At 40.2% G+C, this 27485-nt stretch overlaps 1 protein-coding gene across 1 annotated transcript in view; it reads right to left on the bottom strand.

Moving 5' to 3' along the window:
- The window catches only part of Atp8b4 (ATPase phospholipid transporting 8B4 (putative)), a 166684-nt gene that overhangs the window by 90147 nt on the left and 49052 nt on the right, over positions 1 to 27485 (bottom strand). The window contains 2 exon segments of the mRNA XM_028755546.1: positions 2886 to 2956; positions 10410 to 10482. Coding sequence (XP_028611379.1) covers positions 2886 to 2956; positions 10410 to 10482 — 144 coding nt within the window.

Genomic DNA, 27485 nt, shown 5'->3' with positions numbered 1-27485 from the left:
TCTGCGTCACATTTGTGTTCAAATGAATACAGAACATAAGAAACATGGTCTCATTCAAGCCTGCTCACACCTACTATATGAACTATAGAACACACTGGCACTAGGGACATCATTGCCAAATGGAGGCCAGCATCACTCCAGCACCTGCTATCTATGGAGTTTGGTTTGCAAAAGACAGCCATGGCTACTTTTATAGTAGCCGAAATTTTAATGGAGAAAAGAACGCAGCCTTCTTTCTTCTTAGAATATCAATTCAAGGAACCCTTGGGTATTAAATGGTACAACCAATAACCTGGGCAGATCACAGAGAGCTGCTCTTCTTATGAACAGAATCACACACACCCATTAGATAGCAGATGCCATTGGGGACCGTATGGCTGTCTCTCCTATATTGTGTTAAAGGGAGTGCCATGCCCACTTCCTCAGAATTCTCTCCTCACTCCTTCTTCAACAAGCACTAGTTTGTTTTCCATGAAACCATGTGACCTTTAGGACTAGCTGGTTTTACTTAGCACAATCCTCTGAAGAATCAATCAGCCTGGTCATTGGCTCTATTAATACGCCATTCCTTTCTGTCACTGAACAGTGTCCCACTATGCTCCAATTTGCTTGACTGTTCACTTGGAAGATATCTGAGTTGCTCCTTTTGTGATGTAAGAAAACCATGTGCCCTAAGTATTCACTATACAGTTTATGGAAACGTAAGTTTTCATTTCTCTGAATAGAAGTCCAGTTTGCCAGTCTGAAATTGCTGAGTTGTGTGGTACTTTTATGTTTGGTTTTTGAGAAACCAACAAATTATTTTTCCAGAATGAGCATGACACTGTATGCTCCCTCCGGTAACATGAGAGCAACTCCACCTATTCAAATCTCTGCCAGCTTTGGAAATGTCACTGTTGCTGGTGCTCGTGGTTCTGACAGATCTGTGGTAACAGAGCATTGTGGTATTCATTTTTATGTCACTAATGATGTTGGGTAACTCTCCATGTGCTTGTTTGCCCACTGTATGTCCTCTTGGTCAAATGTTTATTGAAGTGTTACAAAATGCCTATTTCCTAACTAGCATTGCTTTTCTTTTTTTTCAGTTTGTAAAGCATCTGTATATAGTCAAGGTAATTCAGGTAGATACTTTGCAAATACTTTCTACGTGTTAGTAACGCATTACTACTTCCTCTTAGTAGGGCTTTCATGGATCAAAAATTAAATTTGTTGAAATATAGTCTCTCTCTCTCTCTCTCTCTCTCTCTCTCTCTCTCTCTCTCTCTCACTCTCACTCTCCCACCCCCTCCCTCCCTCCCTCCCCACTCCCCTGCTCCCTTCTCTCTAGAGAAACCAAACTTGTGCTTGCTTAGGTGAGTGCTCTACCACTGAGCTAAGTCCTCATTCTCTGTAATAACTCTTATGTCAAATCTAACAATTTTTTGACTAGCCCAAACCTCAAAGTCTTTCTCCCTTTTTCCCTAAAATGTTTAGTTTCACTTCTTACATATGAATTTAATTTCCTTATTAGCTATAAAACTATTTCAGTAATCTGTTTCATAATGAGTGCATAGTCTGTATTTTTTGAGGAATGGTCCATTTCAACTAAGTTGTCAAATGTATGTGTGTTCAGCTGATTATAGCAATTTCTCACGATCCAGCTGGCATTTTCAGGATGCATTGTTGACTACCCCATTTGTTAATGACGTCGCTCATCTGTCTCTTCCCTTCTTTCTCTCTGTCTGCTTTGCCTGTTGTTTGCAGATTAACTGATTTTTCAAAGAACCAACTATGTCCCAGTGTTTTACTTTGCCCTGTTTGAATCAAGTTTGTAGAATTTTTCTCTTGCTTACACTGAATTTATTTTGCTATTTTCTAGGTTCTCATAACAGAGTGGACAATTGATTTGAGGCTAGTTCTCTTTTCAAGTGTATCAACGGCTTCAGTGCTACTAATTTTCCTCTTAACACTGCTTTAGCTGTGTCTAAAACTGTCCTGCCCAAATCTGGGTTATGCAGGATGAACTACTCCAGTATCTCAACATGGCAACAACTTGAGAAACATGGCTAAAACTGTGTGTTTTGTGTTGTCCACTTGAGTCCTGCCTTTGCTCTTGATCAGCTTGAGGAAGTTACTTATCTGTCTGACCCTTGGCTTCATGTTCTGTATGTAGGTCTCATACAGTACCTATATCAGGACTGAATAATAAATCACCTGAGTTGCACATATACAGATAGATGGTGCCTATACAGTGTGAGCAGTGCACATACAGATAGAAGGTGCCTATACAGTGTGAGCTGTGCACATACAGATAGAAGGCGCCTATACAGTGTGAGCTGTGCACATACAGATAGAAGGTGCCTATACAGTGTGAGCTGTGCACATACAGATACACGGTGCCTATACAATGGAAGCAGTCAATGATGTCAGCCAGACAATGGAATCCTCTGAAACAGAACAGCTAAGTGGTCAGTAGCTGGACTCTCAAAGCTGGTGTCAAAGCAGCGTCATATTCCTCTCTTTTATCTCTCTCTCTGTGTCTTTATTTGCCCTTTAAAACTGTCTCAGCCTTTTTTCTCAGGAGCCTTTACTCCCACCCTCTCATTTACCTTAAAAATTGAAATTTAAACAAACAAAACCCCAAAAGGAACCTCACTGAAGTGTACTGGTGTAAAATTATTCATATTCACACACTGAAAGAAAATACACTGAAGAGACAAGTCAGGGTTTTCCAAACAAATTCAGGAGGAAAATTGTTTCAGAATCACCGCCAAGTAAACAACAAAGGACTTTACGATTTAGATTTCTATGTTTTACAAGGAAATACAGAGGAAAATGTAAGTCTGACCTCTAAGGACATTTAGTTTACACCGCAGTCTAACCAGCCGCTCTAATTTAATACTCACCCGTCAAGCTCAGCTGTTTCAACGTAACAGAGACCATGTGGCTCACTGCTTGACAGAAGCAGCAGGTCAGCCTGGTTGAGAAACCAATACAGAGGGACAGGTAAGAATCAGGGTTGTTGAAACCTCTCCCTCCTGCATCACCCCTCCGTAGCCCCAGCCACACTGAGGAGGGAGGCACACTCTCCCACTCCTTTGCAGACACCCTTCTGGACCATCAGGGTATGACCAGGGTGATTTGTGTTGCCAGTTTCAAAAGTCATATATGAGTTCTATTTTTCTAGATTTAATAATTTCTTATGAAAAACAGGGATCTCTTTCCAATAAATGAGCGAATTAACCCTCCTTGCGTGCTGGTGTCAGAAGCAGCTCAAAGCAGGGAAGGAGTCAAAGGGGTGAGAACACACAGATAAAACAGAAGGAAAACCAGAGAAAAGAAGAAATAAAAGTAAACAAGGGCAGCTTGGATGCAAGGCAGAGAGATGAGGAAGTGATGGAAAAGCCAAACATAAGAAAGACGAGAGAAAGTGGGGCCCACCCAAAGAGCACAGAGGGTGCTCTGGAAAATGGAGCTTTAGAAAAGACAGTGCTCCAGTTTTGGTTGTGAGCCTAGCCTTTAATAACTGAGCCATCCTAGATAGGAAGTGTGATGGAAAGACTGAAGTGTAGCTCTCCACAACTGATGGCTGGAGTGAATGCATCCGGGAAAGGGCTCAGTCCTATTTAAGGGGCAGGTCACAGAGAGTTGGACCGTGTTCCAGTGAGTAGTACACAGATAACACATTGGACTTGCGGTTTGTTTTTTTCTATTTCTATTTATTTTTATTTACTTTTTTATTTTACCTACATGGGGAGGTCTTAATGGGGGGGGAGAGATGGAAGGACCAAGAAATGAGTTTGATCAGGGCACATGATGTGAAATTTCCAGGGAATCAATAAAAATGTTATATTGGAAAAAACTAAAAAGAGCAGCAGTGACCAGTGTTATAAAACCAAGCTTTGAAGGTAGTATGTTCCAATTAGACTCCCAAAAATACTAAAATAAAATCCAAATTCTCTACATTTTACTGACTAAAACATCTAAAGATGCCCCCACACACAAAAAAAAAGGGGGGAAAGAAAAGACATCACAGTTCACTTTTAGAATTCTGGCTGGTTTAGAAACTGTTTTGTTTTTTCTCAAATTAAAATTCTTATTTTTAAAATAAATGTAATTCCGAAGGATTCATCTAAAAAGAACTAACGGACCTAAAGTTTCAGCAATGTATTATGAAACTTTAGCCTAACGTATCTCTACCTGTGTCTTGGATGATTAATACTCTAAGTCTCTAAAAATCTTTTATTTTGAGAAACATTACAATTGCTTTATCTTCAAGTCTTCGATGTTAAGTTCAAAATCAATCCACTCAGCTAATTGTCTGGATCGTTCAAATTATCAACTCAAAAACATAGTGGGAGGGATGATGAGCGTGGTTTTGTCTAAATGAAGGCTCCATGACAGAGGAACAAACGCATTCGCCTCCGGGTGACTCTCTCTCAGCTCAGAAAGAATCACCACAGAAGCAGTCAAGGCAGAAATTGCTTTATGAACCCCTCGGTGTGTTCCGTGTAATCGCACACAGAGAGCATGCCCAACTGTAGCCCACTCTTGTACCAAAGCTCACCTAATCCTGACCCAAAAAAAAAGAAAATATCTGTGCTGTGGGGGTAGATTCACCCTCATCTCGAGTCATGCGTTTAAGTTTCACTATGTCCTGGCAGACAGCATGATAGCGGTAAAGGTAAATGCCCTTTGAAGCTATGGTTCTCCATCTTAAGGAAAGAAAGATAAATTCAAACAAAAGCTAAAATGCCTTTGTTGTAATCATGCATAATTAGAACTCTTTATGGTGCATAAATTAAGATGCCTGGTGGTATCTGGTGCTGCTTTTCTTCAGAATTCTGTGTAGATGATAATGCAATGTCACTGTTCAATATTGAATCTGGCTCCCTTAATGCTTCCTTTGCCATAAACCAATGGCAGATCCACAGCCCGCTCAGCCAAGCGACTAAGGTTCCACTGCCACCTAGTGGCTAAGGTCTCTCAACCAGCACTCACCCAACTTCCCAGACTAAAACACACTTAACCCTCCTGCCTAGCTGTCCCTACTCTATCTCCCTAGAAACCTACCTTCCTACCTCTTCCTAAACCCTCTCATGTCACCTGTGCCTTTAATATCTCTTAGCCTCTCCTCACTCCCTCCCTCTTCTCTTCCCTATTGCTTAGAGGCTTTTGGTTATCAATAAACAGGGTGTGTGCAAGAATGGGATTGACAGTGTACATCCAGCAGAGTAAACTGTGGAAGTCATCAGCACACAGTTAGACTTTCTAAGGCACTCTGCAATAATCCTGAAAAGGAACGGGCAAATAATTGTAGCAATAGCCTTGCTAGTCCTTGGTCAACCTTTTGTCAGAGGTGGTGGGCAAGTAAGCAAAATATGGAGAGTCCACAGCAGAGACATTGAACAGGGAGAGAAAGTGTGATTGTTCAAATCCCTAGCTGGACCAGGCCAAAGCCACCTTCCATTAACCCTTAGCCTTTTCTCTTATCAGTTATTGACGGAAGGACTCAGTGACAACTCCCACAAAGGAAGCAGCATGCAGCATGCTCCAACACAAACACCTTTCCTCCAGCTTTCCTGGGCAAGAGAAAAGCCCAAACAAATACCTAGTGGAAGCTTACAAGCAGTATTCCCATCAGAAGAAACTTGAGAATAATCTACTGGATATCTTTGAGTCCTCAGAGCCAAACACATTGTCTCCAGGGTTTACGGGTATAAATGTTTGTTAAGTTAAAGAATAAAAGAAAATACCTAGGAATGGTATCAATCCACAGCCATAAAATTCTTTAAGAACTTATAAAACACTCTCATAACTGAATCACCTATGCAAATCACTGCCTATGCAAATCTGTGAGGAGATAATACTGCTCTCCATGTCTGGACAAGAAGCCTCTGTATGTCATGCCTCACCCAGCAGGGAAGAGGGAAGGGACTCTTCTGTATCCAGCAGTGAACTAACTTAATTCATATGCAGTCAGTAGCCATCAGAGGTCAGCTTGAGTGTCACCATGCCCATTTGAAGAACCTGAGACTAAAGTGTGACCATCATCCTTGAAAATGCTCCAGGGTTAAGTTATGGGACTAGAAACAGGTCACAGCCCTGATCACAAGACAAACACTCTGCTATGGTGGCTGGTGGCTGCTGGGATGACATCTGTGAGTAACAGAAATGTCTCACTTTGCTTGGTATGTCTGTTTTGTCTGCTGCTGTTCAGAACCTCCTGGTGTGTGAGTGTTGGGATACCAGAGCCACAGCAGAGGGAAAGAAGCTTTTGTGAAACAACTGCAAGCCACCTTGGGAGCTCCCAGGACCTCCCAAACTGCAGCACTCTTTGTCTTTGCTGCCATGTACATTATCTGTACTTTCAGAACAAAACACCAATTCTAAAAATTCATGTATCATGAGTCAAACCTGACAATTTAATCGTAAAGTGAAAGTGTGTGTGATTACAGGTAACATCATAATTCAAACTTTAAAATTTCAGACCCAGTTAGTATATGTTGAAAATCATTCACTATGTACTAGTTATATAATTTTGTTTTGCTTTGCTTTTGTGATCAAATTTTTCAATTAAAAAAAATGATTAAAAATAACACAGGAGACTGAGGAGATGGCCCAGTGCCTAAGAACAGTTGCTTTGCAAACATGAGGACCTGAGTTCATATCTCTAGCAGCCATGAATCCAGGCATGACTAGCTATCACTGTAATCCCAGTGCTACAGACCACTGAGTCGTGCACACCAGCAGCCTCACTGAAAGACAGCAGGCTCGGGGTCCAGTGAAAGACCATCTCTCAAGGGAATAAAAAGAAGAATAGAAAAGGACACTTGGTGTCTCCTCTGTGTCTCCAACACATCTGCCAGCACAGCCAAGCACATCTGCATTCATATGTCTACACACAGGCACACACACATACACACACACACACACACACATACACACACACACAAAAAAAAAACTTGATTATAAAAGAAAATGAGAAAAAGGTGGTTGGTAACAAAAAGAAAGCTAGAGGGATAATAGTGTATATAGGGGCCTTCTTCACACCCAAGCCCTTTCTCTGGGCAGAACAGACTCCTTCCTTCTGAATGGGTGACTTAGACCACTTCTTTTACTTACAGTTTTGAGGAGAAAATTGTGTTTTGTCCCTTTATACTTTCACAAGAAGCTGGGTTTTATTAAAAATATTTCCTTATTCTCAACTTAAGTGGTAAAAAATAACTGCAGCAAACATGCAAAGCACATGCAATTAGGGGGGCTTTTGTACATGTGTCCCACAGCCAAATTCTCAGTGTCCAAATATGCTCAGGTTCAGTCATAGGTTAGTTCCCACCAGTGATCACGCAAGCAAGGCCAGCACTAGGGTTGAACGTGTGCACAGTGTGAATGAGACCAGCGTGCCCAGCTCCAGGTTCAAAGTTTAGCACCATCGAGAACACTAATGTGTTTCCAGAAAGGTTCTCCTAATGCATGCTGATCTCGTTGTGACATATGAATTACAAAACTTGGAGGTCTAGAATTCATCCCCAAATTCTGTGCTGTTGAATTAACAGAAAAGGGGGCAAAGGGAAGGAGAAAGGGTGGGACAAGGAAGTGTGTTAGTTCTTGTCCACTTGACACAAACTAAGGTCATCTAGGAAAAGACACCTTAATTGAGTAAAATATGTTTATCAGATGGACTCTAGGCAAGCTTTTTTTTTCTTTCTTTCTTTCTTTTTTTAGTGTTTGATGTGAGAGGGTCCAGCCCACTGTGGGAGGTGCTGTACCTATGCATGAGGTCCTGGGTTGTAAAAGAAAACAAACCAAGCACGTCATGAAGAGCAAGCCAGTAAGCAGCACTCCTCCACAGCCTCTGTGTCAGCTCCTGCCTCCAGGTCTCTGCCTGGCTTGAGTTCCTGCCTTGTCTGCTTTCAGGAGGGACTTTAAGCTGTAAAATGAAGTAAATCCTTCCCTCCCAAGTTGTTTTTGGTCATGGTCTTTATCACAGCACAGAGAGAAACTAAACTAGGTCAGAGGAGAAACACGAAACAAAGATACCTAATTCTTAGTGTGTCTACAAATTTCTTTTCTTGTCCAGAATTTATAGATAAGCAGATATAAACTGGGTTGAAAGTTCTAACTTAGAACAGATAGATATGCACTAAAACTGAGCAGTCAACAGATCATTTGGCTTCCAGTAGCCAGGTCTGGAGCCCCCAATTCAGGAAAATCCTACTAAAAGCAACTGTTGTGAGAAAAACAGACTGTAGTGCTTGAGGAGTGGGGGTCAGGGTGAGTGTTCCTGATTCGACTCTTAGCTCTCCATTAGCAAGCTATTTGAGGAAAGCAAGCCTTTGTCTTACCATTTAAGAGATGGAAATAATGAAACAGTACAGAAACTGCCCTCACTGGGTCAAGAAGAGCAGTAAGCTCGTTAATTCATATAAAGTGAACAGTGATCTTGGTATGGGGCAGTCTTAGCCACTGTGATCATTATCTTCATGAGCATGGTTCCTAAGGTCTACTCCAGAGTAGAAAGCCCTAGATGGGTCTTTTCTAGAGATCTGTGACTGCCACTATCCAGACGTAAGCCCCATTGGCAGGTCCTGCCTCCAAGCACCAAGGAGATGCACCAGTCCTCTCTGGCGATTACAGCACTTCATCTGTAAAAGCTCTGCTTGCCTCTGAAACTATTTGTAGATGTGGAATAGAAAGCCTTGCATGAAGTAACATCATTAAGAGGCTCTGTGGTGCCTCTGAGAACCTGACAGATCCTTTTCTTTTCTTTAACCAAAAGGCAGGAGCCAAGCAGAGAATAATGGAAAGTTTTTAAAGTGTTATCTCTTCACTGATAACACAGTCAGAGCTGAGCTTTGGGATGTGGACCAAAGACTCTTGCTTGTATTTTGCCAGAGGAGGAGGGAGTGAGGGGATGTAGGGTATTGAGAGTCTAAGTTTGGTGCCATCCCTCCATTGGAAAAATGAGAGGATTGTAAGCCTTGGCACCCTGACATCTGCTGTGTCCAATGGGGGAACCACATATCAGGCATTTGAATTTAGACCAATTAAAATTCAAAATGCACTCTTATACTTGTCTCCTGGGACTTATTTCACAGAAGGCATTGCAAACAGTAAACAGACATTTGATTCCCAGCCAGATCCTTTAACCATCTACCTCAACCGCACCTATAGAGGGTGTCCTTTTGACAGGTGCTACCTCCTACTGTCATGTTCCCAATCATTAATGAGTGGAAAATAAACCAGATGTGTCATTTAAGTCACATGAAATAAAAGTAAATTGACTATAAATGAGAATCTGGCAGACTATCCGAGCCTTCGAAGGGCCCAAACCACAGGGCACTTTGAGACCTGTTTTGGCTGTTCTGACAACATCTTGCTTAGTTTTGTTTGGGTTCCCAGCTATTTTCCAAAACCTTAGGGATGCCAGAGAATTAGCCACTTGAAGTGTGAACTCATCTGCAAATGGTTTGTCTACCCAGAAGCTCCTTCACGCATGCTCTTCGCGCATGCTCCTCTGCACACTGAGCGCACAGATGGTGCGGCGGTAGAAAGGTGATTCTAAGATGGAGTGTCGAGCATTCCCGACTGGGTGTTGTTCTTTTAAAGAGATTTTAGGGCTATATCTTTCCATTATAAAATATCTCAAATTTAATAAAGAATATAACTTGATTCAGACAATTCCATACAACACAAAAATTTTAATAAGTGACCCAATACATATAAATCGCTATAATAATTTGAATTTTTAATTTCTGATCTGTTCCATTTTTATCACCTAAAATTTAACTTGAATTGTGGTTCCCTATTTACATTTCAATGGTTAAATTGATTTTTACTTAAGAAATCACAACATTAGTTGTTTACAAATATAAATTATGATGCATTTGATCACTAATTCACATTTTATCAATTTAGAACCATAACATAAATTTACCTTTAATGTGCTTTCTTCAAATGTGGTACAGTTTTTAAAACACCAGTTGTAATATTAAGAAATAGCATTCTAAATGTATGAAAACATTTTTAGGGAAACGGACATTTGGGGAGGGCAGATGTGGGATGGGGGGATGGCAGAGGGGTAACTGGAAAGTGGGGTATCATGGAATGGGGGTGGTGAAGGGGGTAACTGGGATATCCTTTGTAATGTAAATGAATGGAATGAATAATAAAAATGTTTGTTAAAACCATTATTTACATAAATAATTCACATATTGACTTAGTTTGTTCTGCATTTCTGTGTGTTTTTTAAGGGAGCAGAGAGAAAACCCCTCCTCATTATCCGAGTCACCGTGTTGCCAAAAGCCACTCTTCTACAGTGTTTACAGTCGAGAATTGTACTAATGTATAATGGTGACTCTAGACTCTTGTGAATTTGCCAATGTTATTCTAATCTGAGATCAAGTCATACAATAGCGAGTACTCACAGCGACAAATTGGTTGTTTTCTAATTTAATGATGTCCCCAACTTTCACATTCATCCATTTTTCATTCTGCAATCTGAGAAGAGAACAGAAATATATGTTCTCTTGAATAAATGGAGTCGAATAATGGAGTAGAGTAAAAAGTAGAGTCAAGAGAAATAGCCATAAGCACACAACAGACCAGAAGAATCAGGTGAGACTTTGCTAAGATGGGAAATTCAGTGGACGAATTCATGACCAATGAACAGTGTGGGTGTCAGAGACGTTAAATAATATGTCTATAGTTATCCAGTGAATAGTGACACACATAGACAAAGGTCAAGATGCCGAACTCTTGGCTGACGGTCTGTGAGATGCCATGATCCCAACTCAATGCTACTCTTATACAGCCTGTGTGGTCTCTCAGTAAACCCAGCTAACTACATTGTGCTCAAGCTCCCATTTAGCAAGTACCAGAACAGCACTACCATGTCTCAGAAGTCATGTGACTGGGGTGGCATCTAACAGGCTAAGACAGCAGCTCAGAACAGAGATCAACAAGCTGCAAGCTTTCTTTGAAGGTTGTGTTTGTAATGGCATCCCATGTCCACTCCGCACCAAGTTCAGAAAGGATTGGGATGAAAGGTGATTGTGCTCATTGGATCTAACCTCGGGCTACAAGTGAGTCAGAACTGCCCAGAGCCAGACAGGCCTTGCAGAAACAGACCACCTGCTGCTGGATACTGTGACAACGGACCCTGCCTTCGGAAACTCCATGAAATGTAAACCTGCTTTGCTTTCAACACTGAGAGTTCTCCTCCTGCTTCTTAGAAAGCCTTCCTTTGAAACAAAGAATGCTAGAACAAGATAGGTGTCCCCAGTAAGTCAAGGCAGCCAGGTGAATTCTGATGTGTGGCTTTTCAAAACTAGTCCGATCTACTTGCTTTATAGGCTGGAAAATAGATTTAAATATTTATACAACTGTAAACTGTGCCTCACACTATCAACCCTGCTGGGTCATTTGGCTAAAAAGCTCAAAGAATTGTTCTTTAATGCAGATCCAAGTACATGTTGTTCTGGAAGTTTCTCAGCTGCAGCATTTTTATCTCTAGCCAAAATTTGATCATTTTTTTTCATTGCCATGCTTTGCAGTACTCTGTCTAGCCTAGTGTGCTGTGAAAACAGGAAACCTTGTGACCCTCACTTGTCTTTCTCTTTAAGGTACTGGGTATTGCTATTTCTCCTGGGGACTCCTCCCTTGTAGCATCAGTGACATCTCTCAGGGTCTGTCTGCTGGAGACATGATGGAGTGGAGGACTTCTGTAGCTTATGGTAATTACATTACTACTGAAAAGTTCTGTAATCCCTATAGAAAGTCTCTGTTTTGGGAAGCTAAGACTACCTTAAGTTTTGTTTTGAAATTCTACACCTCCTACTTCTATGTTCTACCCTCTGGAAGGAGTCACAGATAATGGACCTCCCTCTGAGAGCCTCGCCCAACTGCCTCTGAAATACACCATGAGCTAGCAGTCACTTCTTCCAGACAGGCAGCAGAACCCTAACAAGAAGAAAACATACCCCTTCTGAAGTAAGACTAGGATGGAGTCTGAGTCTTACGAAGATACACAAAGTGGACTTCTTTAGATGGGGGAAAGTAATTCCACTCTTGCTATTAGAGTTTTGCAGAAAAGGTGCCTGGAGTTATTGAAAAACTATGGGCTTTGTGAGATGTCTTCATTAATCCTTTATTTAAGCTGCTATGCAAGAATCAATGTGTATAATGCCATCAAAGGTGTAGAGGTTTGCACATTATTTTTTTTATTCTATCTCATAAAATACATACAACACTACTCAAATAGGAACTTGGACACGTATTCACTATATACTAAGAGCCATTGCTACCGAAGGAGCAAAATTTACACAATGGATACTCACAAATGATTTAAATTACTGTGTTCTGAACCCAGCTCTTTTCTTTGCCCTTTCTGCTGCCACCACTACCGAGAGCAATGCAATGTCCCTGTAGCTTAGGGAAGAGAGTTGCTCAAAAGATCATCCTCCAAGTACTGGTGGATTTGTGATAATTTGTCTTGTGTGGCAGCTGAAACGGTGGGTATAAGTGCTCCAGCTGCAGCTGTGCACACGTGCTGCAGAGGTGCCCAGACTCCTGTCTCAGGGGATGCTGCATCCAGGCTCTGATGAAAGGACACTGGACAGCCTGGGTGCTGTGAAAACACCACAACTCCAAGTATTTGACATTTTTCAACCTAGCTTTCCCCTCCATCCGCAGAGTTTCTCCCAAATGCATGGGAGTTGTAACCTATTAGTTTTCTGAAACGAGTTCACATAATTGCTCTGGGATTCTCAGAATTCAAGATTTGGCTCGATTTTTCCCATCACCAAACCTAGCTAGATACGATCTAGCTAGGTCTTCCTTGAACCAGATGTTCCTAAAATAGGTGGGATAGTAATGTGTCATTTTCCTTAGTAAATAATCCAAATTTGTTTTTAAAGTCACAACATTTAGATTCAGAAGATCCCATGGAACAGGTAGCATTTTAGAACCACAGGCTAACTGGTAGGCATGCTTTAGGGAACCATTCAGGACTCCCCACTCTTCAGAATATGGGGGAAGAGTTTAAGAAAAGTGTGTGACAGTAACTTCTCCCAAAAAGCTGTTATGACTTGGTCTGTATCTACTTTCTCCGCCAAAGACACAGTATGCTGAGGGCTGGAGGCCTAGCTGAAAAACCCCTGGGTTTTCAAGCATAAGGCTGAAATAGCATCCAGCAGTACTCACTACACTCTTGGCTTGAGTTTCCCATACCGAAGACCCTGACCCATGACTGAAGCTAAAGGGCAGAAGGTTCGACTATAAAAGGGACCTTCAGTGATGATGTCATCCTTTCCAAAAGAATACTTCCAGCTCCCCATTAGTTAGTGACGCTAATTCCAGGGCAGGGGAGGAAGGATTTCCCAGGGAAGTCCTAAGGTACTAGAGAGTGAGAATGTAATTGTTCTCCCCTAACTAGCCAATCGGTCAGCTTGGTTTCTTTAGTATCCAGCACACGCCAACACTAGGAAATACACAAGTATTCCCTGATCAGAGACATTTTTATTCAATACTGTATCATTGGAACTTAAATGACTGTCTAGTTCTGATGCCGTTCAATACAGATTTCTTGAATGACTGCTAAACAAATTAAGGAATATAAAAACCAATATTTCTAAAAAAAAAATTATAAAATAATACCATTTCCCTAACTATATAACATGAATTCCAGCAATCCACATTTTTGTTTTGTTTTGTTTGTTTTTCAAGACAGGGTTTCTCTGTGTAGCCCTGGCTGTCCCGGAACTCACTCTGTAGACCAGGCTGGCCTCAAACTCAGAAATCCACCTGCCTCTGCCTCCCAAGTGCTGGGATTAAAGGTGTGCACCACCACTGCCCGGCTACTATCCACATTTTTCAGTGCCTACTTATGGCACCCCTGTGCACAGATTCTTTCACATGGGAAGTCACAAATAAAATACAAATGACACCCCATTACATTTGAGTTTCAGGTGCAACAAATTATTTTATGTATAAGCACACCCTTTGTGATACTTAGTATACTAAACGTTATTGCTATTAGTCTATAATTTGATAATGTCTATAATGTAATAGTTTTACATTTAGATTTGCCTCATGTAGAAGACTATTAATATTTGTCTTATCTCCCTTAATCCTCATGACAATGCAGGAGCTAGACTCTGCTTCTGCTCAGATTATACAGGACCCTGGGATTCAAAGAAGTTAGAATATTTGAAATATCTATTTAAAATTCATAGTCTCCTGACATAGATGCTCACTAGACAGCAGAAGGCTCTGGTTCTTTTCAGCCCCGCACTGTCAGAGATGAGCGAGGATAAAATGGATAGCTTGGCCTCAAGCCACTAATAATTATACTGATGAGCGGGATCTCATTACACTGAGAATGAACATAACGCTCATATCTTTGGAATCTATTTCTTCTGAAGAATGCAGATGTCTCCCTTCTTTTTGTCCCTTTTTCTTACCAAAACGCCACACGGTGGCAAAAATCACAGGAGTGGGCTGCTGAGGTCGGCAGCTGAAGGGCTTTCCCACTGCAATTACCAAGGATGGAGGAAAGGAAAATAGAAGTTGTAGTGCTATAGTGCAGATGGTTTAACAAGTTGCTGAGAAGAGCAACCAGCCATGTAGATGTCCGCCTGGTTCATGAGTCCTACTGTACCTTATTCAGAGGCAGAATCATACGGATAATATCGAACCCTACCTTTTGGAAGCAAGCTGATCTCTTTGCTTACTAGCTCTGCCTGAAAAATAGAGCTACTGAATGTTATACAAAAGAAACTTCTTTAACCAATCTTTCCAGAGTCCCTCTACCTTCCATAAATTCTTAGAAGGATTCAAATAATAGATGGTTAACCCATAATGAGGCCATAAGGAATTCAAAGTCATTTCAGAAGACTATTATTGTCTTTGCTTGCATGCATTAACACTGAAGGAAATGCCCTAGACTGACCAGAGAAAGCAGAGCCATTCAGTCAGAATTCTTTGAGAGCACAGCCACAGACATCAGCATACAAGAAGTTGATTGACACATCTCTCAGGAAAAGAGCTCTGAATGTTGTAATTCCAGGATAAAGGACCCATATTACATTTTCTATTGTCTCTGGTAACAGTCTTAACTGAAATTTTGAAAGCTATCAGACAAGCAAATGTCTACTGAAGCAGATCATATATTATAATTTTAATATATTAAAAGTGTTAAGTAGGAAAGCAAAATCCCAGCAGTGATGGTACAAAGCACCTTTCAGTGGTTTGATATGGTTGGCTCTGCTCTGAAAACCTAATGTTTCTGGAAACAACACCTCTAATTCCTTAACACAAAAACTAAGTAAAAGTAACCCCCAAGAGATTATGAGCCCTGCTACTCATTAGATCTTCAGTCATATTTAGTTCTAATTAGTCTCTAAAAAAATTAATTCACTTTAAAATAAACTGTGATGCTTATCCCCTATCTTGTTGATTCCTCAGAAACAGGATAACATATGGGTAAAATTCTTTAGTAGTGACCACCCGGACGACATGTGATGTCATCCTCCGTTAATGAATTCAAGACCACCCTTCTATGGCTGAAATAATCACTGTAAGCTAGACACCATGCTGAGTATCTGGGCTACAAGGGCTATTAGTGCAAAGTATATTCACCAAATAATCTAGAAAATAGTGAGAAATATAAATATTGTTCTTAAATAGACACAAGTAAACCATCTTTGTCCTCTAATACCTGGAACGCATGAATTTTCTTCCAGCCCCCAATGAAGAGTACCTGCACTTTCAAAAAATGACTTCACTAGTAAAGTGTTTGCCATGCATTTGTCATCAATAGTCCAGCGAGAAAAATTGATAGAGCCGAGGGATTGTCTAATAAAGGATATATTAACTTTCAGTCTCAAGATATTCCAAGCTTCCCCCCACGTACAGTGAGCTCATCGGAAAAGTATATGCCTGGACTTTATTACTCTGATCCCTCCAGACTTGTCTTCTCAGAACCATGACTTCAATCAGGATTTACTTATGGTCATAAGTAAAGTATCTCTCTCCCTGAGGCTTCAACCATCGCCTCATTCGCATTGCTTGTGATCACTAGATAGATGCTGCACCCGCCCATTGGACCATCCGCTTTGTCTCCTCAGCACCTCTGTTATGAGGAGAAACAGAGTTCAAGCTCGTGTTTCCAACGTATGGACAGCAAGTCATAGCGGATTGCTTACACAAAAGCTAGAAAACTTCACTAAAGGACTCTCTGCAGAGGATAACATCACAGGGGCAGTCTTGATACCTGAAAATAGAAAATTCTATTTAGCGTGGACTAGAAGCTGGATTTTTTTTAATTCTTAAATTTTTCAAGGATAAAATACTGGCTTCCTAATTATGACAAAAATGATGTAAAATACTAAAAAGAGTGCAGGTTGCAGGATAACAAAGCATACACTTGAACTTGAGCTTTGCCACTAATCAACCATTAACTAATAGCTGTGACTGGTTTTACTATTATGAGGCACAATAAGGACAGTAAGCTGATTTCTATCTTAAGTCTTTGAAGGGGCCATTTGTGCTCTCCATGTGTGTGTTCTGGCTGCCTGAGTTTCTTCCCATTGGGAATGTGTCCCTAGCCCAATCACAGACTCTCTAGTGACACTGTGAATCTGTGGTCAGTCCCCATGTTCTATCTTATTCATCATAGTTGACTCCCCTTCCTTCTTCACTATGGTTGCTTTAAATCCAGAACAATAGACCCATGTGTCTTTCTTTTACTTACTAGTTATTCTGCTATGGTTTAGAAGCCACCAAAGACCCTCTGTTAAAGGGTTGGTCACAGCCTGTGGTACCACTGAGAGGTAAGGAAACTTAATTCATGGGACCTTAGGAGAGTAAGTCAGACCACTGAGTGAGTATCTTGAGGAGACAGTTAGGATCCAGACTATAATCCTTGCTGTATCTTTGCTCCTCTGTGACGAGATGAGTAGGCTCACCCTTCACGTGCCCTTGTCAACATTGTCTGACTTTCACCCCAAGTCATCCTTCTCGTGCCTTTGTCAAAATTGTCTGACTCTCACCCCAAGTCCCAAAACAAGGAACCAACTGACCACCAACTAAAATAACCCTTTCTGTCTTTTAATTTTATTTTCTCGTGTATTCTGTCACAACAATAGATGATAACTAACACACACGCAGGTCCTTAGTTGGTCCTCTCTCTTCCTATCTTCTTTGAATCTTGGACTCCCTCACTATTACCTTGGGTACTCAGATGCTTTCATCTTTATATTTGGCTTTGACTCCTTAGTAACTTTCAACATTCTCCACCTCTACAGAATGAATGAACTTCTCAACAGACCTCTGGTTTCCCAGTCTTAAAAAATAATGAAGCAGCCACTGACATCACCACAGCACGTTTCTTCCCTCATTTCGCATCTCAGGGCTTCAGCAAAGAGCTACGAACTCCTGATCACACACCCTGGGTGTTCACACACATCCAATAAAGTACTGTATTCTTTAATTATTACCTTCAAAACACATCTAAAAATATAGGTAGTAGATGATATATGGAAATACTGCTAGTTTGGTTAAGTATATAGTATGATGGGTAAGTATACTTTTTAAATATTTTAAATAAAATATTTTAAATAAACATTTTAAATAAATAAAAATATTTAAATAAATTTAAATAAAATATTTTAAATTTAAAAATATTTAAATAAAAATAAATATATTTTTATAGGTCTCTAACTATAGTACTGAGGGATCCAATGCCCTTTTCTGGACCCAATATACATACACATAAACATACCCATACATACATACTCATTCAGATACATACATACATACATACATACATATATATATAATTAATTTATTAGTTAATTAAATCATTAAAAAACAGAAAACGTGAAGATAAACAAAAATATCAAAAAGTTGATGACAGCTATCAGAAGGTAATATATAGGTAAAGATTCATTGTGCTATTCTATTTGTGTGCCAGAAGTGGTCCTAGAAAGACTGCACCAGTCAGAGACTTTCAATGGCAAAGAGTGGGTGGGAAAGTTTTAAAATAAGAATGTATTTGATCTGTACTATTTTGTGAGAAGAAAATAGGAAGGAATATGTCTGGGAGCAACATCAATTTCAGCTTGAGAAAGCATCAGCCAAACCTCACACTAAGCCAGCAGAAATCCCAAGGTGATATCCTAGTGTACAACCATGCTTCCCATTGGAGGACTTCTTTTAGAAGACAGTATTTAAAATATATTTCCTCACAGAATAGAAAGAAATACAGGCCAATATTAAATAATGTATATAAATAGACAAGTCACACAAAAAAATTAAAAACAGCTAACAAATGTTTGAAAACACCATCACTAGAAATTAGATGTGCAAGGTGTGTCTCCACACTTAACAAATTGAGCCAGATTTTTAAGAAGCTAATACTCAAAGTCACGGTGATGCTGTTGGAAAATTACACTCATCAATGCAGACAGGAGATTGACTTCACATAAAGTTTCTGGGAATGAACTCATTAATATGTTTTAATAATGCCTCAGCCCTTCTTTTAAAAAGCTTCTCTTTGCAACAGATACCATTACAAAAAAAAAAAAAACCTACTGCTCAAACTGCTGTAAGCAAGTGACTACGTGCAGCCTGCCGCAATTGATAACCACCAATTACATAGTTACTTACTATGCCAGCACAATCCTCAACTATATTCTAAATATTTGTCCGTATACCCACAATCAGTGGAGCGCTCATCCCCCTTCAAGGAAATGACTCTCTGTAACAGATGAAGACCAACACCAGTCCCAATGGATACAAAGTCTCCAATACAACATCCCCCACCTAACCCACAGGGAACCAGGCTGGAGATGGGACAGAAAGATTTTACAACCAGAGAAACAGGAAGTCAGCTGTGAGATTGTGCCTTCTAAAAATGTCATGGAAGCTACACTGTGAAGCCTCAACAACATGCTGCCTAAACAAGGACGATGCCAACAGGCTAACATGAAAGGGGGAAATCTCATGGACCCCAACCCTAGACAAGGGACTACAGGAAACTAAGAAATGCTAAGTGCGGGAGAAAGTCTTTCCCAGGAAAGAGTCTCCCTATTGCATATCCAACACCAGATAGTCCCAAAATAATATACATAGAAGTAACACTATGTGCACTGAGCAGGTTGTATTTATATATTTGGGGAATATATATATACACACACACACACATATATATGTGTGTGTGTGTATATATATGTGTGTGTGTGTATGATGCATATATGTATATATAATATACATCATATTTAGATTATAGAAAATTAGAAATATTTAATAAAATAAACAAAATTTATAAATAAAATAAAAGTTAATAAAAATTAAAGTCAATTTAAAAAAATAGACCATAACTTTGAGAGAGAGTAGGTGGGTACATGGGAGGGATTGGAGGGAGGAACAGGAAGGGATAAATTATGCAATGATGCAATTATATTTTAATTTCTAGAAATAAAAAAACACAATAAATAAAGTTAAAAAAAGAAAAAAGAAAAACCCTCGAATCTGCATTTTTAAATACCTATTCTCTACCATGTCTGTTGAATACTATTTTTCTGTTTTTCATTGTCTCTCAACTCCAAGGTCCTTTGGTCTTAGTCTTTAAAAGGAGATGCAAGAAGAGACACACTGTAGTCCGGAGAGAAAGGAAGAAGGAGAAGGTCAAAGAATCAGTAGTTAGTCTCCAAAACAGAAAAAAAGGGTGTCTCTGCCAGGCTGAGAGTAGAAAGAGGAGCAGCCCCTCAGCCACACAAATTAACGCACAAGGAAAAATAAAAGCCTTTTGAAATGTCTTTCTGTAATGTAGGGTTGGGTGTAAAAGCAAAAACCCAACCAAGAAGAATGCTCACTGAGCTGTCCCTGGGGCCAGAAGCACCTTAGAACCTGGGCATCAGGAAAGCAGAGTGCACGTCCTTTTTTCTATTTTTAATTTGTCTTTTTCTTATATCTTTAAGCATATATTATACTATTTGTTTCATTAAACTTTCAATGGGAAAAATTATATTGAAGAAAGCAAATTCCCTTCCGAAATCAGGCACATAACAGTTTAAGTCTGGGCTCCATGATCCCAGACCGTAATTCTACTGTGCAAGTGTTTAGGGAGTTGACGCCCCTCGACAGCTGATAGAGACAGTAAACAGACTGTACGATCAGGGCCAGTAATTTCCAGCAGACACTTAATAACTAAGTCTAGAAAGGGGGAGTGGGGGACAATTCTTTCCTTCTGGCAGAAAACTTAATTTTTTTATATTCTAAAACTATTTACAGTTCATATGGTTTCCAGACCCTCTCTCCCGAAGCAAGGGCCTCATCCCCCTGCCTGAGTGTCTCAGCGCTCCACATGTGACTCCTCAGGCAGCCAGCCAGGGGAGCATTTGATTTGAAATGAAGCCTTAAATTTAGCAGTGTGAAGGGGAGGCCAATCTGAATGCACATGCCTGGGAGGGACACGGACACCAGATGGGCCCAGGGGTGAGCACAAACTGTCAACCAGCCAATTCAGAAAGCCTTGCTAGGAGGGCAAGGTCTGTGTGGCCCCGTGGGCCATCTCTGCCCTCCATGCCAGCGTCTAGAGCCAGCCAGACCTGGTAGTTTGCCCATCTGGTAAGAAGCATCATTCTTCCTCGGTTCTTTAAAGTCCATTTCGTTCCTCCAGCAACGTTCAGTTTCTGTCTCCTGGGATCTCCCGCACTTCCTTATTTTAGTAACTGGTCAATTACACCTGCGAGTCATCTCTTCAGTGAGGACATTTCCAAGTTTCTTTTGTCTAATTTAGATCTAATTTAGAAGTCACTAGCCTGCTTTAGGTGTTCTCTGGACTGTGGTAACAAACCACCCCAAATACATGGCTTAAAGGAGCAGAATGTTATTCTCTCTATTGGCAGGGTGTGCACAAGAATGGAATCCCTCAGGGAATGGGGGAAGGTCTGTCTGCTTTCCTGATAGCATCCAGTGGCCCAGGAGGTTCCTTCTAACGAGGCTAAGTGGCTAGAATGCCTGTCTCATCCTCATCCTCCTCATTCTCCTCATCTTCCCCCTCTCTTCCTCCCCCTCCCCCTCCCTTCTGCCCCTCCTCCAGATTGTCCTCTTTTCTCTCTCAAGACACCTGTGGTTGAGTCTAGTATATACCCTGATCCAGTGTCATCTTATCTCAAGATCTAAATTATACCTGCTAAAATAAAAAATTTTATTCCAAATAAGACCACACCCATAAGTTCTGTAGGTTGAAGGTAGATAAACTACCAGCATGGTAGAACATAGTACAGTCGCAATTGTATCTGAAAAGAACATTGCACAGAGGAATAGAACAGAAAAGGCAAAGTCAAGGGAGACATAAAGAGTAACAGAATGTGTCAAATATAAGTTAACATGGATCTGGGAAGCAAGATAACTTCTGTATTTTATACATAATCTTAGTTTTCTAACATGTTTATCCATAATAGACCAGTCATATGACAATTTAAAATTCATGGAGAAAATGAATCCATTAAGCATGTCTCAGGGAACTGAAGGCAGAATGATCCAATAGTAGAAAGTTCTAGTGAAGAAAATTTTATTCAAATGAATAGTCAGCCAAATACTATCAAAACATCATTTCAATAAAGACAATCAAATCCTTTGAGCTTGGATTGAAACCAAACTACATTTCTAAAGTTAATAGTCTCACATTCCCAAGATCTCTGGAGCTTGGGCTTGGGTTTTCAAAGGGGATTCTGAACTTCAATCTATTGCTTTTTGTAAAGGAGAAAACAACCCAAATTTTAGAGATTACAGTAGGGCCTGCTGGATGTGTAAGTCCCATGTCGTCTATAATAAGAGAATCGGTTACAACAGGAATAGAGTCCAATTGGAACCAAGAAAGATTCGAGCCATCCTGAGTGGCAAAGTGGAGACACACAAGATGAGCCCCAGATGCTGAGGAAAGACAGTGGAGCCAGCCACACTGAGCACCCGACACTGAAGGACGAAGGAGAGTAAAAGGCCAGAGGACAATTTTGAGGTGAAAAAAAGCTGGGTTCCCACATTGTTTGCTGAAGGGTGTGTGGTGTCAACCTCCTCTACAAAACCTGGGGTCAGTATTGTGTGAGAGGCTCTTTGAAGGGGCTGCAACAGTCCTCTGTGTTATATAAACCTTAAAAGAAAATATGACTGCTGCTAAAAACTCCATATGCAGACTTTTGAAAGTGTTACAACACCCTATTATATCAAGATGCACCTCATTTCGGGACATAGTTGCCCTTTAGAAACTCAACCCTGAAAAATTCTATCTATGCAGCATAGTCATTGGTTATTACGGAAAATTGTTATAATAACTATAACGGCTTTGCAGCTTGTGTACAGAAGTCAGCCCTTTGGCAAGCAAATCTTTCTGTCTGCAAAGCTGGCAAATAGAAACTGCCCAAGAAATGGCCAAACCAAGACTTTTTTAAAACTGCAATTAATTTTTTGAAAGTGAAACTTTTTGAAATATTTTTATTGTGAATTAGCAATATCTGGTAAAGAAAAATTTTATTTTTGTACTTTCACTGAATCCAAACAGCACTTCGCAGACTATTCCCATTACTTTACTTCTGAATTCATTGTTAAGTCCATGGAAGAATGTCTTATTGACATTGCTTTTGAAAACCAGAAAGATTCTTCTCCTCAAGTTTTCCTTTCAAATATGCAAGATCTTTTTACATGCTATGTGATCACAATAGTCTAACCATAATGCAATTCATATGTGATCAAAAATGGTGTAACTATAACATGCAAGCAACCTAAGAGGCTGAAGATGAAAGTACTCGGAAGCATCTTCTCCCTTGTGTAAACCAAAAGTCTTCATTCCAATAAAATAGGATGGCACAGCTCATCAGTTCTCCCATGGATCAAGACTCCCACTCTTCCACTTAGAAGACACAGAGAAACATACTCAATGTGTACCAGCAGCAGACACGCTAAGCCCAGTGGTGTTTGGGTTTGTTGTTGCAGATTCTCAACTAGAAAATGTAAGACCCTATCAGGAAACAGTACAGAAGGGGAGGGCAGAAGGAATGTCAGAGCTAGGGAATAGGGGAAATGTGCAGCACAAAGATGTCTGCTGGAAGGGACACAGGCATTGCGCTCATGAACTCCCTGTAGCTGTCTATCTGCACAAGACCTGCATAAGACTGGGACCCCCCAAGATGCCATCATAGATAGGAGTGGATGGATTTACTGCTGAATTCTACAAAAATTTCAAGAAAGATTTAATACTAACACTACTCAAACCTTCCAGAAGGATAGAGAAAGAACACAGCCAAATGCATGCTATGAAGCAATTGTAACTCTGATGCCAAAACCAGACAAAGAAAGAAAACTGCAGACCAATCCCTCTAACAGACAAGACTCTCAGCAAAATGCTCTTAAACTGAATACAAGATCGTATTAAGAAGGTATTCATCATAAGCAAGACGATTTCATCCCAAGAACACAAGATGGGTTCAACATAGCAAATTAAAAAAATGTAATATACCACATTAACAGACTTAAGACAGAAATTATGTGATCTTCTTCATAGATGCAGTAAAGGCATTTGACAAAGTTCAACAACTTTCCTAATAAAAAGCTCTGATGACTGCAGGGTAGTGGTGGCGCATGCCTTTAGTCCCAGCACTCAGGAGGCAGAGGCAGCCAGATCTCTGAGTTCAAGGTCAGCCTGGTCTACAATGCAAGTTCCAGGATAGCCAGGGCTACACAGAGAAACCTTGTGAAGTGGGAAAAAATGAGCACTGATGAAATCAAAAGTAGACAGAAGACAGCCCAACAGACTGAAGGCTGCATATGGCAAGCCTCTGGCCAGCATTACACCAACTCCTTTAAACCCCATCACAGGACAAGGGTGCTCTTTCTAGTCTTATTCAGCACAGGCATACTGTAGTAAGGCAAGAAAAAGATATAAAGGGAGTAAAAACTCGAAGAGAAGAAATTAAATCATCCCTTCTACAGACAATATAATTCTATACTTAAGACTCCAATGAACTCCATCAGAGAGCTCTTGACGCTGACAAATAGCTTCAGGAAAGTAGCAGGATACAAGGTCAATATTCGATAATCAATAGTTTTTATATGCATGAACAACAGACTTCCTGAAAAAGATATCAAGAGAAATGTTCATTCATGATAACTCAAAAATATATGAGGATAAAGCTAAGCAAGGAGATAAACTTTAAAACGCTGACAGATAAAATTGAAGAAGACACTAGACAGTGGAAAAACTTCCATGTTCCTGGATTTTCAAGATTCATACTGGGAAAATGACTATCCTACCAAAATGAATCTACTGATCCACCAATGTCCCAGTGACATTCTTCAGAGATCTAGAAAAAAAATCTAAAGTGCATATGGAAACACAAAAGTTCACATTTAGCCAAAGCACTTCTAAGCAGAAAGAGCATGCCCAGAGACATCCCATTGCTTGACCTCAAGCTATACTACAGACCCATAATGATAAAGACAGTGTGGTGTTAGCAGCACAAATACAGCTGTGTAAATTAATGGCACATAATAAAAGACCCCATAGATAGCCCACGCAGCTATGCTCATTTCATTTTTGACAAAAAAATCAAAAACATTCACTGTGAATAAAGACAGCCTTTCAATAATGTTGTCAAAAATGGATATCCACCTGAAGAAGAATCAAAAGAAATCCATATGTTTCACCATGCCCAAAAATGATCATTTCAAATTGGATCAATGGACCGTGACAATGGAGTGCATATGCACAATGGAATTTCATTTAGCCCAGAAGAAAAATAGAAATTTAATTTTGCATGAAAATGATTGGAAATGGAAAGCATTTTCTTTGTTTTTTTTCAATATTTACTTTATTCTTAAACACCTTAAAGCCAAGAACACTGAAAGCACTAAAGCAAAGCACAGAGGAAACATTTCAGAACACAGGAATAAGCAACAAATTTCTGAATAAAATGCTGATAGCTCAGGAAACAGCCTCAAGAACTGACAGATAGGAATACATGGAATTAAAACGCTCCTGTAAAACAGAATAGCTACCAACAGAACAAACAGAAAGCCTACAGAATGGGGGCTGAATCCTTGTGATCTGTGCCCCAGAAAAGGGGTAAATATCAAGAATATGTAAATAATTGCATAGATTAAATGTCAAAAATTCTGCCAATCAATAAATGAGCCACTGATCTGAAGAAATACTTTTTAAAAGAAGAATGTAAACAACTAAGAAACACTTTTAAAAGTGTATCATATTTCTAGCCATCAGAATAAAGCAAAATTCAACTATCTTGAGATTCCATCTTACCCTAAGCAGAATGACCATCATGGAGAAAATAAATGACAACAGATGCTACCGAGGATGTAGGTTTTGAGAACTCCCACTGCAGAGTGTGAACTAGTGCAATCACTGTGGAAAACACATGGTGGCTTTGCAAAAGACTGAAAATAGAGCTTCCATAGGACCCCACTGTCACCCTCAGGCATGTACCCGAGGTCTCTGTGTGCTACCACAGAGACAGCTGCACAGGCATGTTTATTACTGCTAAATCCACAATAGCTAAGAAATGGAATAACTACATCTACATCAACAGATCTCCAGCAACAGATCAATGAGCCATGACAATGGGTACTGCGGTGCTTTGAGCATGCTCAGCCCATAAGAAGTGGCCTTATTAGGAGTGTGGCCTTGTTGGAAGAGGTGGGGTCTGTTGGGGTGTGTCACTGTGTAGGTGGGCTTTGAGGAGGTGCTCAACTTCTGCCCAGTGCTGAAGAGAGCCTCCTTCTGGCTGCCTGCTGCAGTATCCTCCTGCCTACCTTCAGATCAAGATGTGGAACTCTCAGCTCTTCCAGCACCATGTCTGCCTACACACTGCTATGCCTCCCGCCATGATGATAATGAACTCAACCTCTGAACCTGTAAGCCAGCCCCAATTAAATGTCATCCTTTATAGGAGTTGCCTTGGTCATAATGTCTTTTCACAGCATTGGAAACCCTAACTAAGATAGGTACATATACACAGGGAATTTCAATTAGCCTAGAAGAAAACTAGAATTATGTAATTCGCAGGTTGGAAATGGAAACCATTTACTTTGAGGTTTTTTTCAATAGTCATTTTATTCTGTATGTCAGAGTGTTTTGCTTACATCTATGTCCGTACACATGTGTGTACTTGGTACCTACAGAAGGCACTGGATCTCTTGGAATTAACTGGGAACTGAACCTTAGGTTTTCTGCAATAACAAGTGCTCTTTATCACTGAGCCATTTCTCCAGCCCTGAAAATAATTTTTTAATAATTATTTTGTGAGTCTTAATTATGTATGTGTGCATATGAATGCATTTGTCCTCTGAGGACAGAAGCATTTGATCCCCTTAGAGCTAACGTTACAGGCAGTTGTGAGTTGCCAGTTGTGAGTTCTGGGAACTCATTTGCAAAAACAAATGCTCTTAACCACTGAGCCACCTCTCACAGGGACATTCTATTTACCCAGGCTCAATGGCCAAGACAAGTCAGTATATTCTCCCTCATGTGTGGATCCTAGCCTCTAACTGTTAAATATGTGTGTCCAGATGAGAGTATATTCGGGTAGAGCCCACAAAATGAGAAAGGAGCCCATGAGGCTAGAAAAATAGAGAAGCTTTAAAAGATGATGTTGAGGGCGGCAGTAGAACATTTGGAACAGGGGGATGCTGGAGATGAGAGAATATAGTGGGAAGAGGGGCAGGGAAGACAGAGGATCACGCAAATAAAACATGCCTGAAAAATACAGAAGCCTATTACCAATAAGCTAATTCAGGAAGTTCATTAAAAATTTAAAAGATATGAAAAGTGATCCATACAAAAAATAAGTAAGATAAAAAGAAACATTAGAAGGGAAGTTGATGTTTTCCTTCCCAATTCCCTCATGCTTTCCCTGTTGTTTGTATAAACATTCTCATGTCTGAAATCCCTGCTCATGCTAGTACTGCCTCCATGGATGATATTTATCAATGCATGAAATTAAATATGAGGGAAATTCATGTTACTATGGATAACGTGTTCTAAATTCAACTATGGAAAGCATATAAAAGTCTGCCTTTGCTACTTACTTGGTACTACAGTATCAAAGATGTGTCTGTGTTCCACAAAGGAAACTTCCAGAGAATTTGCTAAGTGTGAAAAAGACTCATGAAACAATGATCAAACTATACTGCAACTTCCAATATGCTAAAGGACAGAAATACTCGATTAAAACAGAAAGCCAATCATTTAAAAAGCTCAAAGAGGGCTAGAGAAATGACTCATAGGTTAAGAGCATTGGCTGTTCTTCCAGAGGACCTGAGTTCAATTCCCAGCAACCACACGGTGGCTCAGGACCATCTGTAATGGGATCTGGTGCCCTCTTCTGGCCTGGAGGCATACAGGCAGGCAGAACACTTCACATATAATAAACAAATCTTAGGAAGGAAGGAAGGAAGGAAGGAAGGAAGGAAGGAAGGAAGGAAGG

Source organism: Grammomys surdaster, unplaced genomic scaffold (assembly GCF_004785775.1).
Source record: "Grammomys surdaster isolate TR1022 unplaced genomic scaffold, NIH_TR_1.0 129, whole genome shotgun sequence".
Classification (NCBI taxonomy): Eukaryota; Metazoa; Chordata; class Mammalia; order Rodentia; family Muridae; genus Grammomys; species Grammomys surdaster.
Note: the sequence above shows the minus strand (reverse complement) of the source record. Positions and strands in the feature narration are given on the sequence as shown.